The sequence below is a fragment of the Anoplophora glabripennis genome, unplaced genomic scaffold (genome assembly GCF_000390285.2).
Source record: "Anoplophora glabripennis isolate ALB-LARVAE unplaced genomic scaffold, Agla_2.0 scaffold6, whole genome shotgun sequence".
Taxonomy (NCBI): Eukaryota; Metazoa; Arthropoda; class Insecta; order Coleoptera; family Cerambycidae; genus Anoplophora; species Anoplophora glabripennis.
The window spans coordinates 248,791-261,585 of NW_019416749.1; the positions used below are offsets into that span (position 1 = coordinate 248,791).

Sequence of the window (12,795 nt, forward strand, 5' to 3'; positions counted from 1 at the left end):
AAAATTTCGACATAAATATTTAACGACGTCAGTGTTTTATGACGCCTGGTTTATTAAATGATTACATTTATCTCCAGGCAGCATGTGGTAATTCATTTAAATTAATATTGATGCGTAAAAATAGTTTCTGTACACATTAATACACTTTTACGGGTTTTCATTTCAATTTACTTTATAATTTTTAACTCGGTTTTCTTAATTTTTAACTCAAATACGATCTAATTTTTTTTACAATACTAGAGCTACTCTACTCAAATGTATACATAGTTGCAAACTTCCTTATTACTGGATATACAAAATCCCTAGATTACCAAGTAAAAGAAAAAAATTTCTTATTTTCTTCAAAATGTTTTTCTATCGGACATCTAACATTCTTCGTCTTGACTTGTGGATCTCAAAATATATATAAAAAGGAAAGACTAATGACACTTTTTTTTTAATTCCGAATTTCGTTCAAATGCGCCATAGAATGAGTTATATTTTTAATAAAAATTTGTCGAAGTCAACCAATTTATTACACCCATGAGCAAGTAAAATAATTTTTTATGAAGCTGTGACCTAAAAACGATTTAAGGACTCGCTCGTTTTGTCCTGTACTGAACTTACAATGTGCTATAAGTATAAATACGTAAATTAGTAGAAAATACTGGTACTATTATCGCTACGTCTATACTTAGATCCCGTTGATCGAAATAGCTCAAATAGAAAAATATCACCGCAGACTGTCTGTGCGACGCCGTTGATGAAACGGATTGATACTATCTGGGTTACTGTAATGACTATCAATTAGGTAAATATTTACATGATCGTGCTACCTGTTATAAATAAACGAGTGTGAAGCCAATAACGTACGACCCGTATAGCTCGCTACTCGTAAATCACGTTAACTTAGAAAATACATTATTACCTAGCTGATTTTCCCGTCACGTATACGTGGTTAGATCGCGAATATATTTCAATTTGAATAAATAAGAGGCTTTCTGATAATGAAAGAAATGAACAATTTTGAATTTCTTTACTAAAAGTATACTGAACTCAATTCAAAAATCGTTTCATTATGAAAAAAAAATCATTATTCAGGTAATTAGTGTGCGATTATTTACGAGAGGCGCTCGATTTTATATTATCAAACGCTAAACATGTATGCACTACTTGATTCTCAATAAAAACTTTGCTTATCCTTTAAAACGACTGTTTTGCAGAATTTTAAGTTTGTATCAACGAGGTGTTCAGGAAATAAAAAATAAATATGTTTATGCTATTTATTTTTACCGAAACGAAAAAATGCCTTTAAAGAAATTTGTTTAGAATTCAAAGTTACGTGAGAATTTCCATTTGAGGACACACTTCAATTATTCCAAAATAAATTAAAAAAAAAAGAAATTGTTGGGTAAAATAAACACTGGTTTTGAAAAAACAGACAGCGATAGTTATAGTCTTTTCGAAGTCAGTTGAACATGTATAAAAACATCTAGCAATAAAATTTAATGTGTTCAAACAATTTCATTATATTGATGGTAAATTTCGTTTTGTTCCATTTCAAAAGGTCTCCAAAATGCCATGTTGTAATAATATTAGTAAACAAAATATCCCTCTTATTTCTCTATTTCGCAATTGTAATATGAATAATAGAAGGTGCCTATAATAAATTAAAATTACCTTAATCACACTAAATTCCGCATTGCTGCACTGCACTGCTAGGCAATTTATCGACCACTTGTCAACAACTGAGATTTATTGCCTAGTCGCCCAATGCGGCTGTGTTATACATCGTTTGCCCGCGCGCCCATTCTTCTACTGGTCGTATATATTTCTACCACTTCCACATAACTTCTTTTAAATATAAACAACTTAATTGTATTTGTTCGTTTACAAATCAAATATACCATTACTATATTACAATAATTGAATTTGGAGTAAAACTAACATTTGAATTTTAATTTTGGGGCATATTTTAGAATGGAGCAATAATTTTTTCAGGGAATGTACATACATATTTTTTATAAGCTTTTTATCCCTTAGATCAAGTTAATATAGACACGTCGACCAATTAAACTGGAGTAATTTGCTACTACTTTTTGTTAAAATTCGAGCAAACTAATTATCTAGAATAAGGTTAATTAGAGACTTTCTAGAGTTAATTGAGGATTATATAAGCATCGCAGAATATGTTTTCCAAATAAATTGAAATTATAGTTAGTATAGTTAGAAATTGACACGTAAATGGAAAATAAAACATATTTTCAACTGTACTCGTTCTACGTACTACTAAAAGGAACAAAAAAAGCATTCAAATTTCTATTTAAAACTTTTCAAAAGTGGGTCACACATGTTTTTTATAAATGTTTTCGACGAGTATAGCCGTATAACCATCGTTGTTAATGAATAAAAGAGAAAATAATAATACGTATTAATTATTTATTAAAGTGAAATTGTAGAATCGGCTAGAATAGACGTCTGTCTCTTTATTTCCCCTCGAACTTGTGCCGCTTTTGATCTCGACGGTAGCCGCAATAATTTCCACCGTACTCGCCAAGAAAAACAGACTAGAATTTAACGAAACGTAAATTTGCATGTTATAGCTATTCTGTTTAACTTACTGAGACGACAGAGGAAATAATTTATTCTTATTTATTTGCACTGCATCGTATACATAAGGCCCGACCTATAACCTTTTACTCCTCGGTGATTTTTTTTAACGGCGACTATTCTGCTTCTGCTTGATACAGTCCCACGTAATGAAATCAATAATCCGGCGGGGTTTGTTGTAGCACCCTTGAAAATAAGACTTTATTTCACATGCAGCCATTGAAAACATACACTATGTTTTATAGTAATAATTCGCTTTTGATTCCATCATTTCATTGATAATTTCGATTAACTGTGTAAGGAAACGGATAGAACTAAGATGTTTATTGTTTAATTCTAGGTTTAATTATACGATTGAAAAAGAAAAAAGTTAATAAAAAGTAATCTCAAACCAGCTATTCAACAAATAACTTATTGGACTTTAAATAGAGGGTAGCTCATCGAAAACGTACCGCAAGGCATTACAGGGTAGTAATGAACTTTTCGGCAATATCCAAAAACAGGTAAAGTTTGCTTCTGAGGGGGACAACTTTTGGCGGAAAAAGCATAGCAAAATCTTCAACCCCCTAAGTGGGGGTGCCATCCTCCAAATTTTTTTAAAAGGGAATGGGGGTCAAGTGTGGGGTCATTAGAAAGGGCTTTTAATTCTCTATACATCGATTCTTACTTTTTGAAAATCGATCCATTATTTTAGAAAATATGCAGCTTTGAAAATACGAACAATATTTTTGACGAGAAATGCGAAAATCGATTTAATTTTACTTCAAAACTTACGGTATTAGCTTGGTAAATTCCTTCAAAAGAATTCGCTGTTTTTTTTCTGATTTGCGAATTCTTTAGCCTGATTTTGGTGAGCAAAAAATTGTCCGCTTTTTGTTTCGTATTTAGATAGGCCACAAGAAGTTGCTAGATAACTGTCTTGTGACTTGTAGTTGAAGAGTACCAATACTGCCGAGTCTTTTAAATTGATTAATTATGGTGTACTCAATTCCAGAAAGAGTAGAAATTATTGAGCTTTTTTTCAAAAACAATGAATGCGGAAATCGGGTCGCCGAACTGTTCAACCAACGGCATCCTGAGAAACATGCGTCTGGAAAAATTGTTCGCGAATTGGTGGCCAAATTTCGCGAAACTGGCTCCGTTCATAACAAAAAGAGGCAGGTTGAAAATCCGGTACTAAATGAACCTACGGAAATAGCGGTATTGGGGCAAGTGGCAATGGATAGTACGCTGAGTACAATGCAATTGGCTACTGCGACAGGAGTGAGTCGTACAAGTGTCCAACGAATATTAAAAAAATACAAATTCCATCCTTATAAGATTCGGCTAGTGCAAGAGCTAAATGAAGACGATTTTGATCGTCGTTTGCAATTTTGCGAAATAATGACTGAACGAGCGATAAACGATAATTTCCTCTTTAATGTGTGTTTTTCGGACGAGTGTACGTTCTTCTTGAATGGTTTAGTGAATCGCCATAATTGTCGTTACTGGGCTGATACCAATCCAAGGATTTTCCATGAGACACACTCCCAACACCCCCAGAAGTTGAATGTATGGGCAGGTATTTTTGGAAATTCCATTGTAGGTCCTTTTTTCCTTCCTGGAAATTTGACAGGCGATATGTACTTGGATTTACTACAAAATGTCATCGACCCAGCTCTAACAAATATCATAGAGGACGACCCTGCTTACAATGAACACGAACTGATTTTCCAGCAAGACGGAGCTCCTCCACATTACTCGCTCAATGTGCGCAATTACCTAAATGAGACGTTTCCAGGACGCTGGATAGGACGATGAGGTGCAATTAGTGGCCCCCTCGGTCACCCGACTTAAATCCTTTAGATTTCTTTCTCTAGGGGCACATTAAAAGCAAAGTTTACAGCACTCCACCTGATACCTAAAATACCGTAAGTTTTGAAGTAAAATTAAATCGATTTTCGCATTTCTCGTCAAAAATATTGTTCGTATTTTCAAAGCTGCATATTTTCTAAAATAATGAATCGATTTTCAAAAAGTAAGAATCGATGTATAGAGAATTAAAACCCCTTTCTAATGACCCCCCACTTGACCTCCATTCCCATTTGAAAAAATTTAGGGGATAGCACCCTCACTTAGGGGGTTGAAGATTTTGCTATGCATTTTGAGCCAAAAGTTTTCCAAATTTGACATGTTCTTGGATTTTGCTGAAAAGTTCTTTACTACCCTGTAATGCCTTGCGGTACGTTTTCGATGGGCTACCCAGTATAACTAACAAACATATACAGAGTGGCTGCTTTTTGAGTTGCACCACTGGGATCTCGGTTATCTTAAGAAGTACAAAGCCACCATATTATAATGGTGCGTTTAGATTACGCGAATCGAACATGTAATGTAACATGTAACACTGTTCTACAGAATTCGCCACAAACACCACGATGATGCTCGATAAAGAGGAACTACTTATTAATTTGATGTTATGGTGCCTTAATAATTCCAGCAGATCGTGCAAAAGAAAACAAAAAATCGACGTTGGTGGCATACATGTTTATATACTAGAAAAAATTGTTTTGATCTACTGAAAGATTTGATATTTCAAGAAATCTGTGGACAATATAAAAACTTTACGCGAATGACACCTTAGGGCTTTGAAAATTTGGTAAATATATTGGGCGCATAATTGCGAGATTGCGTCCTCTTTTAAATTGTTTAAAACTGACGTCAAATAGGTTGGTGCGCCCATGAAACGAATGCTCAATGTAGGCGCGTGCTCTATTCGCAGACCCGTTTCAATTATTATACGAACAGAACGTTACATTACAGGTTACATTACATGTTCGATTCTCGTAATATATACTTAATTTAAGATATGTACCATTTTTTCTGTGCTTTTGGCTAACCGAGATAGTCATCAACTTAACGAACCGTATGCCTGACAACAGAATAACGATTTCCGAAATATGTATTCCCGTTTCGTAGTTCACTTAGTACGGTCATCAAAAAAGAAAGAAATCTAGTGTGTTTATATTTGTTACTTTGAGTCACACTGGAATTGACAAGGTAACAAACGTATCCGTTGGCAGCTGTTCAAATGCTTAATAGTTTAGTGTTGTGTTTAATATTAGGGCATGGCAAATTGCATCTACTGATTAGATGTTCGGAATGCTTTCAGTTTTAATCATTGGCGTGGGCTCCTGTAATGTGTGCGATATTAAATTTAATAATAGCCCATATACATATTGTATTGTGCGGAAATCAACTTTGATCTATTAATAGAGTGCAGAAGGGAGTAATTTAATACGATTTTAACTGAGTAAGGAACAAAAATATGATCAGTATTATCAGCAAATCTGTAAATTAAGAATTAATTTATTCCAATGAAAAAAACTGTTCTTGCAACACGAACAAGTTATTTGAAGTAAGATGATAAAAGTTCTTTTCAAATAAACGAGTATTTAAAATAGACTTAATTTGAGTTTATGCAAATTATAAAATTATAAAATATTTGTTAAGAATAATCCGTCCTTTATTTAAGAATATTTTATATCTGTAATAAAAACGCATTTTCCTTAAGAAGGTATATCGGGGTCCGAGGGAAGTGAGGAGCGCAGGGGGGGTTCTATGCTTTTCTTATGGGACTAATACCCGCTGCCAATTTGAAAAAATTGAATTCTATTGAAATTATTTGCGATAAACATTATCTATATAGCAAAGAAATCTACTCATATGCACATAGCATACATATTGACTAATTAACAACATAAAAATATCATATTTAAGTAGTTTTAAATTATATTTAATGAACGCATAAAGACTATGTAGATGTGGCAACAGCGCTAATAATTGACTAGCAGTTGTACACATTGCGAACCTACAGACCTCGGACATCGGAAATATTGCGCGTCAAATTCGGGTAAAGATGCGTACGCGTTCAAAAATATATTGTGTTTAAACTGTGTACAATATTATTGTTATATACAGGTTCGGAAAGTCCCCATGGTACATCGGCCGTTACGTGAGAGCGATAAAGTAAGACATAGAAATCCGTGCGATAGACAAGGATGGTTACATTGAAGACATTTCATAATCTGAATAGTCAGTCCCACTTCTAACCCGAAACGGGCGGAGACTATTCAGATTATGAAACGTCTTCACTATAGCCATCCTTGTCTAGGATTTCTTTACTTTACTTTGTCCCTCTCATGTAAACGCAGATGGACCATGTGGATTTTCCAGCCCTGTATAGCAAATATATCGTATTATCCTCGCGAAGGTTTACAAATCTTCTTTACTGATTTTAAATAAAGGATACATCCTTTATTTAAAATCCGTAAATCATGTGAACTGGTAAACAACGAGAATTATGTTAATTTAGTTCTAAAGAAATGAAATGACACACGCGCCCATCTCTCGTCCAAGTCGAAGAAAATGTTGGATGCAATTTTGAAGGTTCTGTGATAGAAATTACATTATTACTCACTGTTCGTGTTTTTAATCTCTATTTTAGTAATGTTACAAAAGTTTTGCAACTATAACTAATTTTTTAGATATAAAGTTTGCTGAGAAATATCTATGTTCCTTTGTTATTCCGTACAAATGCTTTTATCTCGAGTATTACTAATTATATTAATCAAGTAAAGAAAACTTTATGTAACCCTAAATATTGCTGGGTAATGATTACGATGTTTTTATAAACCATTAAATATATTAAAAGGATTTATCAACTGTATTTTTTATTCCAATAAATATATCACAGCTTCCTAGTCATTTTTAATAATTAATCTAGTTTTTTAAAAACATTACAAAAAATCATCTGTTGTGGATAATTTATTGTTGATAACAATGTACATGGGATTTAGGAAAAATGTACATGTTTGAAATCAATTTAGTTTTTTCAAGTCTTTCAAATGTATTCCCTTCCTTGCTGTCAGCTGATTGCGACGTTGCCACATTAATCCTCAAGTCAGACAAATGCAATTATTGGTTTCTGTTTCTAATTAATACAGCTGTACTATGTTCAAAACTTACATTAGTTTTACATCAAAAATAAGATAATATTGTGTACTGTCTATGGAAAAGTTTTGTTTCACAATTTCTAAATTTTTTTCTCAGTTATGCGCAAAAAAAGAGCCGCACCGTCCATCTTCGCCATATAAACCTATGTTAAAATGAACAACTTTCAACAACAGTATCTCAAAATCTAGATTCAAAAAAAATTTCAAAAAAATATGACGCACAGAGGGAGCACTGGGTAGTACGCTATATAAATTTCAAGTACATATGTGCATTTGAGTAAACCCAATATACCTCCTTAAAACAATTCTAAGTTTTAGCTTTATTTTCAGAAATAAAAATATTTAAATAAGTAAATAATTATGCATTTTGTAATTATGCAATGTTTTATAGGTACTTTGGCTTATGCCTAATATACAGGGTGATCTATTTTTTATGTGTGTCCCCACCATACTGAAGTTGACATTCCTTTTCGGTTTCAGACTCCAGCCGGCGCCCGAATCACGCACGGAATTCAAGAAGCCGAACCATCACCACCTCCACCACCCCCATCAGAGGGGCGGGTATGTCAAGCCGGCCGAGGGCAAGCCGCCCTACGGGGGCCGCGGTGGCTACCCCGGCCAGCCCGTCAAACACGGCAGCGGCACCGTCAGCCACCGATCCAACGGCATCCTGCCGGCAAAGGGACCGCCTCCGTTGTCGCTGTCGTCCAGTTCTTCATCTATTCGCCTCCACGGCATCGACAGAATTCCACGCAGTCCCTACGAGCAGGTACGTTCGCCGTTTTGATTGCTTTGCGGACGATGATGCAGCGCTCGGCGGGACATACAAAGGTTGGCCAGAATTCGCTCACTTATTCCGTAAACGTTCTGTGAAGGATTTACTCCGCGTTCATTAAATTAGATTTACCTTGAACGTTGCAAGTTCCAAATAGATGGAAGATAATTAGAGATAGTATCCAGAATGAGCTGTATTTTATTTCTCATCAGTGGCATTTAATAAACTATGAACTGTAGGAAGTAAATTAAATTACAAACAACTGCGTCTCTTCATGTATTTGTAGGCAAATCAGATCCAAGCAAGACATCTGTAGGCGTTGCTACAATATTTAAAAAAAAATAATTGGAACAAACAAAAATTCCGTCTTTAATTTTATACCTTATTTTACCATAAAAGCATACAAAGAATTCAAATTTGCTAAAAAAAGTTTTTATCCTGGTTACAGCGATCTGCCGTTTATTTTAGTTATTTCTTTTTTACTTTTTCTAATGTGGAAATAAAATTTGTAAAAAATATTCCAACCCTAACTTTTGAACGTCTGTTTTGTCTTTCAGACTTTAAAGACATTGTTCACTAACAATGTGAAACTTTTTTCTAATGTAACCTGCTGTATTGGTATCTCTTACAGACCGAGGTGCTAATGATGGGAAATAAAAAACGGTTCACCCTGTATAGCAAGAGATTAAAATGCTTCTTTTAATACCAAAAGTATAGAATAATGGCTCGAGCCATTTTAGTTCCCAGATATACAGGGTGTCCCAGTTTGAGTAAATTAAACTTTAACCATAAAAAAATAGAGATTTTTTTAAATAAACTTTAGTCCTGTTTCGTACTATTTTCCTTGGATAGGGTCGTATTGATTGGTTTTCAATTTTAAGAGCACAAATAGTACCAGATCATCTTGAGGCTAAATCATTATAAATGGGCCGAATATACCTTAATCCAAAACTGCTTTACTCGTATTAGCAAGTTACATTTTTTAAAAACACTAATATCTCGAAAGACGTTTGAGATAGGTTGAGGAAAACTTGCGGTGTCACAAATAAACAGGATGTAACAAGTTTGACTGCCATTACTTCAGCATGAGAGTAATCATAAATGAACAAAAAAGTTGTATATTACAGAGGCGTAAGATTAACAGTTTTCAAAATACAGCGAGTATTAATATTGGGGAGTTTCATCACAACGTGACAACAACGCTTAACTTAATGTTACAGAGCTGATGACACAGCACGTGTGCACGCGTTAGACTTGTCCTACGGAATAACAAAAATGTAAACAACTATTATTATGAAACATTTGGTTTCACACAATACAATTGTTTTCCAGTTTTTAAATAAATAAAATAAAATGTATCGATTTTGTAGTACGAAAATAGTGTTGTGCTTAAATTTTAGCTCGAATTTTAGTAATTATGAGTCTCTTAAAACAGGAACTTAACTTTTAATCAAATTATGTATTTGAAAAATATGTAATTGAAGTACCCAAAGATTCACGTCGTCCAAATAATCATTTGTATTAAAAATAATTTAGGTACTTCTCAAAAAGCAAAATTCAGTAATTTTTAAACGTTCAAGTACAAAACAAACTAAAACATATGCTCAAAATATCCACCACCATTTTCGATGCACGCGCGACACCTTCGAATCCAATTCAGAAAAGGAAATAGTGGTAACCAAAAAACACTCAGACACGGTCCAATTCCAGATACCAGTACATCGTATTATCAGCCAATGTTGTCACATTGATCGATATGAATTTTATCGAATTTTAAATTTATTACAACGCTAATAATTTTTTAGAATTAAGCATAAAGAAGTTAAAAAAAGTGATATATTGTATTTTATGGTATCAAACTTTTGTACATCAAGTTGAAGATTTTGATCATTTTTTTTTTCTCGGAAATGGTTAAGTTTAGGACCAATGTCATATAAGTTATTTGTTCATTTCAATGTATTCTATCGTCTGTTAAAATTAAGGCACTCAAACTTCTAACACCCTGAATAAAGAAAAAAAGCACTAAATTTCTATACAGCTATGTCCTCTCTAGGAATCCTAAAATTTCGATGCTATTGATTTTGGAAGTTTTATAAATTAATTTGATTGTACTTCATAGAAAAAATATTCCCCGCATTTTATTTGTAAAACAAGTAATTTTCGGAGTTATTTTTTGTTTAAAATAAGTTTAATTATTAATTATTAAAAAAGCATAAAGTTTACCAAAGGCAAACATAAAACAAGCATAAACAAGAACTTTTAAATTTTCTGAAGAATAACAAGGGGCAAATTTATACGATGCTGATCTTTCTGTCGATTACATTGTATTTAAAACTGTATTTGCAATTAAAAATCCTATACATTTGCTTTTCTTGAATTGCACATTTTTTTTATTTATTCGACTGTAAAATAAGTTTATTTCAACAGAATAAATAATAAATATAAATTATATATTTTTCCATTAAAATGGAAGATTTTTTTATACAACAATTGTAACTTAAATGAATTAGAATTTCTAAAACACTCAGTGACATCCAAATTCTGATATTTTTAATGAGCATACCTCCAAGTGTCGCCACTCCTGGTTGACTTTTATGCCAAAATCGTTGTTGAAACTTTAATTTTTCTCCTAGACTTTGTCACATCTTATAAAACTTATATATTAGTTTGAAGTTTGAAAAACAGAACAGTGTAGGAGAAAATAGTCAGGATACATAACATTTACAGTAACGCAAAATGTGGGGATCATCTGAAAAAACTTTTGTTATTAATAAATAGATAACAATAGTGGTTTTTGCATTGCTGGAAGCTAAAAATCTTCAAACAGTAATGTTTAAGTGTTATTTTCTCCTAAACAGTATATTTTTCATACTTCAAATTGGTATAATTTGACGTAACAATATTCAGAGAAAATAAAATTAAGGTTTGAATTAATAAATAATGCACCAGTGGAATAAAAATTGAACACAAAAAGGCCACACCAAATTATACAGTCGCTTATGTAATTACGGTAACTGTTTGAATTTCATTAGCAAATATTGGTTTGTTTTTTGTTAGAGAGGTTAAAATTAAATTTATTCTTGGGAGTACTAAAAATATCACTTTCCACCCTAAAATTAGGGACTACAACATAATTTTTAATATACGAAATGCAAATTAGAGTATTTATATACCAAGAAGGAATTAAAAAAGCTCTTTAGTCCCAAGGTATTATATTTTTTTAATTTCGTGGCCTGAAATAAATAAAATGTATTAGATTGTTGTAGATTTAAAAAACGTAATGATTTTCACACGTATTTAACATATTTTCAACGCGTCAAATAGAATAAATGTTAAAATGCACGTAATTAGTTTAAATAATTCAAAATATTATACCACTGGTTGTGAGACATCAACTGACATCTTTGTTATTTGTTTACATCATCTGGAAAGAATATTTTAGGTTTGTGGTGTATGTTCACGCACGCAGCTTACTTACGTAGGCTGTGACTTTTACCAGTTATCCACAAAAAATGCCTTCTAAAGCTGTATTGAATAATTTATAATGCGTGAGTGAATATGTTTACGACAAAGCCTTTTACTTTAGCCTTTTACTGTCTTTAAATCAAAAACAAACTACAATTAAATAAAAAATTACTACTGTTTATTCAATAAGGCATTTTAATCAACGTGAATATTCTAATTGTGGTTAAAACAAACTAATGAATAAGAATTGGTCAAATGAAAAAAGTACCTATTTGAAATTTAATGTCCATTTTAGTTGAAAATGAACTATAAATGCACCAAATATTTATTTGAGTTTTTTTCCACATGTACCTAGATTGCTGCTATCATATAGATAACATTTGTCAAATAAAATGTTATCACTTTATTTAATTTTTTTAAATATGTCTATTATATAGAACCTGTTCCGTTGAAGTTAAGCTTATTGATAAGAAATACAAATTTGGTTAGTTTAATATTTGAATTGTGAAAGTTAATTTTAAATTTGACAATTTGACATATTCAAGATACAGTGTGTTGAAATTAAGAAAAATATTACATTTATTCGATATCTTCGAAAATGTTGGATATTTGTAGATGAATCTTCGAATATAACTGCAAAAATTGGTTTACAATTAGAGATAATGAGAGGAGGGGAGAATTGTCACTAAAAATTCAAAAATTTAGACACTTTCGAGGAAATTGGATTTCATGACTAATTCTACATTATTCGAGAAATGAACCATTTTAACTTTTTTTATTTAAACTATACACGCACACTACTTAATTGTTTGACAAAAATAATTTGAAATTACACTAATTTCCTAAATGGTGATAAAAATGTGTACACTTAACATATTTTTAGTCATCAACAGACTATTGCTATAAGCAATATGCAGTTTTAAGCTCTAAAGGTCTATGACATTTTGAAAAGTGAACGAACACAGGAGAGTA

At 32.3% G+C, this 12,795-nt stretch overlaps 1 protein-coding gene across 5 annotated transcripts in view; it reads left to right on the forward strand.

Annotated features, from left to right (window-relative positions):
* LOC108911927 (AF4/FMR2 family member 4) overlaps positions 1 to 12,795 on the forward strand; it is a 210,929-nt gene that overhangs the window by 154,208 nt on the left and 43,926 nt on the right. For all 5 annotated transcript variants that reach the window (XM_018717038.2, XM_018717009.2, XM_018717021.2 and 2 more), the window contains exon 4: positions 8,064 to 8,352. In XM_018717038.2, the coding sequence (XP_018572554.1) occupies positions 8,064 to 8,352 (289 nt within the window). The remainder of the gene's footprint in view (positions 1 to 8,063; positions 8,353 to 12,795) is intronic.